At 41.3% G+C, this 3,382-nt stretch overlaps 1 protein-coding gene across 1 annotated transcript; it reads right to left on the bottom strand.

Annotated features, from left to right (window-relative positions):
• Positions 1-685: 685 nt before the first annotated feature.
• LOC112606448 (olfactory receptor 7E24-like) lies at positions 686-2,303 on the bottom strand. Its single transcript, XM_025356936.1, is given in 3 exon segments — positions 686-1,314; positions 1,316-1,342; positions 1,344-2,303. Coding segments are annotated over 3 exon segments (1,011 nt in total). The 5' UTR covers positions 1,761-2,303; the 3' UTR covers positions 686-747.
• Positions 2,304-3,382: the final 1,079 nt, after the last annotated feature.

The raw sequence follows: 3,382 nt of genomic DNA, 5'->3' as shown, positions 1-3,382 counted from the left end.
GACACAGGAAATGTACACCCTGTGATATTATTTGTAATATCTTAAAAGGATGTTACTTTTAATGTCATAGATAGTATACGCCCTGTGATATTATTGATAATATTCTAGTGGGAAGTTACTCCTAATGTCACAGGTGTGTACATCCTGTGATATTATTCACAATATACTAGCAGGATATTACTACTAATGTCACAATGTGTGTACGCCTTGTGATATGATTCATAATATCATGGGGGATGTATTCCTAATGTCACAGGAGGTGCACACCGTGTGTTCAAGAAAGCCATGTGTACCATGTGTGTACACTGCCTGTGACATTATTCGTAATATCCTAGGGGGATGTTTCTTTTAATGTCACAAAGGGTGTACAAAATGTCACAGAAGGTGTACGCCTTGTGATGTTATTCATAATATACTAGAAGGATGTTACTCCTAATGTCATGGGATGTACACTCTTTGTTATTATTTGTAATCTCCTAGGGAGATATTGTTTCAAATATCACAGTGAGTGTACACACCTGGTGTGATATTATTCGTAATATCCTTGGGAGATACAATTCCTAATACCACAGTGTGTGTACCCCATGTGTGTGCACTCTGTGATAGTATTTTTTTATATCCTAGGGAGGAGATATTACTCTTAATATCACAGTGTGTGTTAACCCTGTGATATTATTCATATTTCACCTTGCTGCCTTTTTTAACCCACATTACAAAAGGAATGGAACAGATAACAAGATACTGAGATTAGACTGTTCTGCCTTGCGGCCATCGCAGGACACTTTTAATATCCCTGTTTCTCAGGCTGTAGAAGGGGTTTAGCATGGGGGTGACCACCGTGTATATCACTGAGGCCACTGCACCCTTTCTGGGGGAAGATGACACATCTGAATTGAGGTACCCTCCAATGCCTGTTCCATAAAATAAGCACACAACTGACAGGTGAGACCCACAGGTGGAGAAGGCTTTATAGTTCCCACCTGATGATGAAACCCTCAGAATGGAGGAAACAATTTTATAGTAAGATAAAAGGATCCCCGAGGTGGGAAGAAAACCAAATACAGCAGCAGGGAAATACATGACTATGTTATTAGTGAACGTGTCACAACATGCAAGGTGGGGGAACTGAGAAGGGTCACAGAAGAAATCAGGAATTTCCACATCCTTGAAGCAGGTAATTTGTAAGGCAACCAAATTGTACAGCTGGGAGTCTAAAAGACTGAGAAAAAAAGACAACAGAACTAGGAAGCCACAGAAACACCGGTTCATGATGACTGAATAATATAGAGGGTGACAGATGGCTACAAACCAGTCTTACAGCCATCACACTCAGGAGCATGTCTTTCTTCCATGCCTCCAAAAACGGCAAAAAGAGACATCTGGGTCAGGGAGCCGGCATAGGAGATGACTCTGCTGTGAGGTTGGATGTTCACAAACATCTTGGGGACTGTGGTGGAGGTGAAACTGATGTCAGGCAAGGACAGGTTGGAGAGGAAGAAGTACATGGGGGTGTAGAGGTGGGAGTCAGGGCTGACAGCCAGGATGATGAGCAGGTTCCCCAGCACCGTGATGAGGCACATGGACAGGAACAGCCCAGCGAGGACTGGATGCAGTTCTGGATCCTCTGAGAGTTCTAGGAGGAGGACTACTGAGACATCTGTTAGATTCTGTGGGTCTGTATAGTTTGGACACCTTTTGCGTAGAAAAGAGAGTTGAAAAATCAGAAACAAGTAAACCAACACCCAGCACTGTGTCTGCATTTTGGATATAAGCAATTCACAAGTAATGTTTTCAGATTTCAGAGCAATCCACACTCAGCAATATTTTGCAGTTGTGACAAACTCAATTGCCTTATAATGTGTTCATGATTGATTTTTGTGTTATTCACTTCTTGCTGTACACACCTGCCTTAGAAACACTAGATTCAAGAATGTTCCGAGAACCAGATCATCATATACAACAAATTCGTAATTGCTAGAAAATACAGCCTATCTTTTCAGAAGAAAAATATGTAATAAAAACATTCTCTTCACTTTAAGAAAAAGTTTATCCTAATTAAAGGAAATTAAGAACTCAAATATTTTATTTTATTCTAATAGATTGCCACAAATTCCCTTGATTTAGAACATTTATAAACACTGTATAACAGCTAAGACCATGCCATCTGGAAATGAAATTAAAGTTGACAGTTCATAATCAGAAAATATTTCCATATGCCAGTTATGTTCTAGTGATTTCAACATTATGTTTTCTGACTTTTCTCCCTTGAGGGAGTAATTGCTTACTCAAATAGGTGGGGCTTGTTTTAAAATTCATGTAAGACATAACTCCTGTCCTTAGCTTAGGTGTCTGGACTTAGACTGCCTGGTTCAAATGGGACTTCACCCTTTTCGACTTCATGATCTGGTACAAGTTATATGAAAATGCATTGCTTCTTTTCTAGTCTGTAAAATAATAATGAAATGTGCACTAATAACTGGGAGAAGACTACAAGGATGAAATGAAAGAAGCTGCATAGACCACAGAGCTCAGAGCTTGGCATTTAGGAAGCCTTCAGTAAGGGTTCATAATGCCATGGTGTCTGTCATCATCCTCTTTATCCTCATCATCACCTTCATAATCTTTATGTTGTGCTTAGGGAATAGTTTAGAGGGACTCATTTGCTGCTATCATGGGTGAGATGTCCATGAAAGGGACAACCAGTGTGGGAGGAAAGCAAAATTTTGAATAAGATTTCTGAGACCCCCACCACAACCAAAAACAGAAACCCCACAGTCCGCTGAGCTGACAGTTTGCACACTGGTCTCTTCCCATCTGCCCACCGCACTCCCCTGTTTGTCCTGAGGACGAGGAAACAAAACAAGGCTCCCCACTGTCCCTCAGCACTCACTGAACTGCGCTTCCCCTCTGCCGGGCCACGACCACGGAGAACCGGTCCACTGTCTTCCCTGCGTGGTGCACGATGGAGGCTCAGACTCCGTCCTCAAGCCGGGCAAGAAGACAAGGTCAGACATGAGCCTCCTGATGCAGGTGACAGGTGTGGAGCCCACCTGACTGGAACCTCACACTGCAGGGCTGGAGGTACAGACTGAGTATTTATTATTCCATGGCCTCGGGGGCTCAAGGCACAGAGCTCTTCATTAGCCAAATTCACCGAAGGTCGCCCATCTCTAACGATTTCCTCATAATAATGCAGCAAGAAGAGGAGAAAAATGAGTGTCCATTTTTGGGCTCTTCCTCTAATCAGCAGAAATCCTGTGTGTATTATTTGCTTCTTTCTTTTCTTTTTAAAGATTCAATTGCTTTAATTTTCATATTTTATTATGGTAAAACATACCACATTGAAATATTAAAAATTATAAATATATATTATTTCATGTAG

This window comes from Theropithecus gelada, chromosome 14, assembly GCF_003255815.1.
Source record: "Theropithecus gelada isolate Dixy chromosome 14, Tgel_1.0, whole genome shotgun sequence".
Taxonomy (NCBI): domain Eukaryota; kingdom Metazoa; phylum Chordata; class Mammalia; order Primates; family Cercopithecidae; genus Theropithecus; species Theropithecus gelada.
Note: the sequence above shows the minus strand (reverse complement) of the source record. Positions and strands in the feature narration are given on the sequence as shown.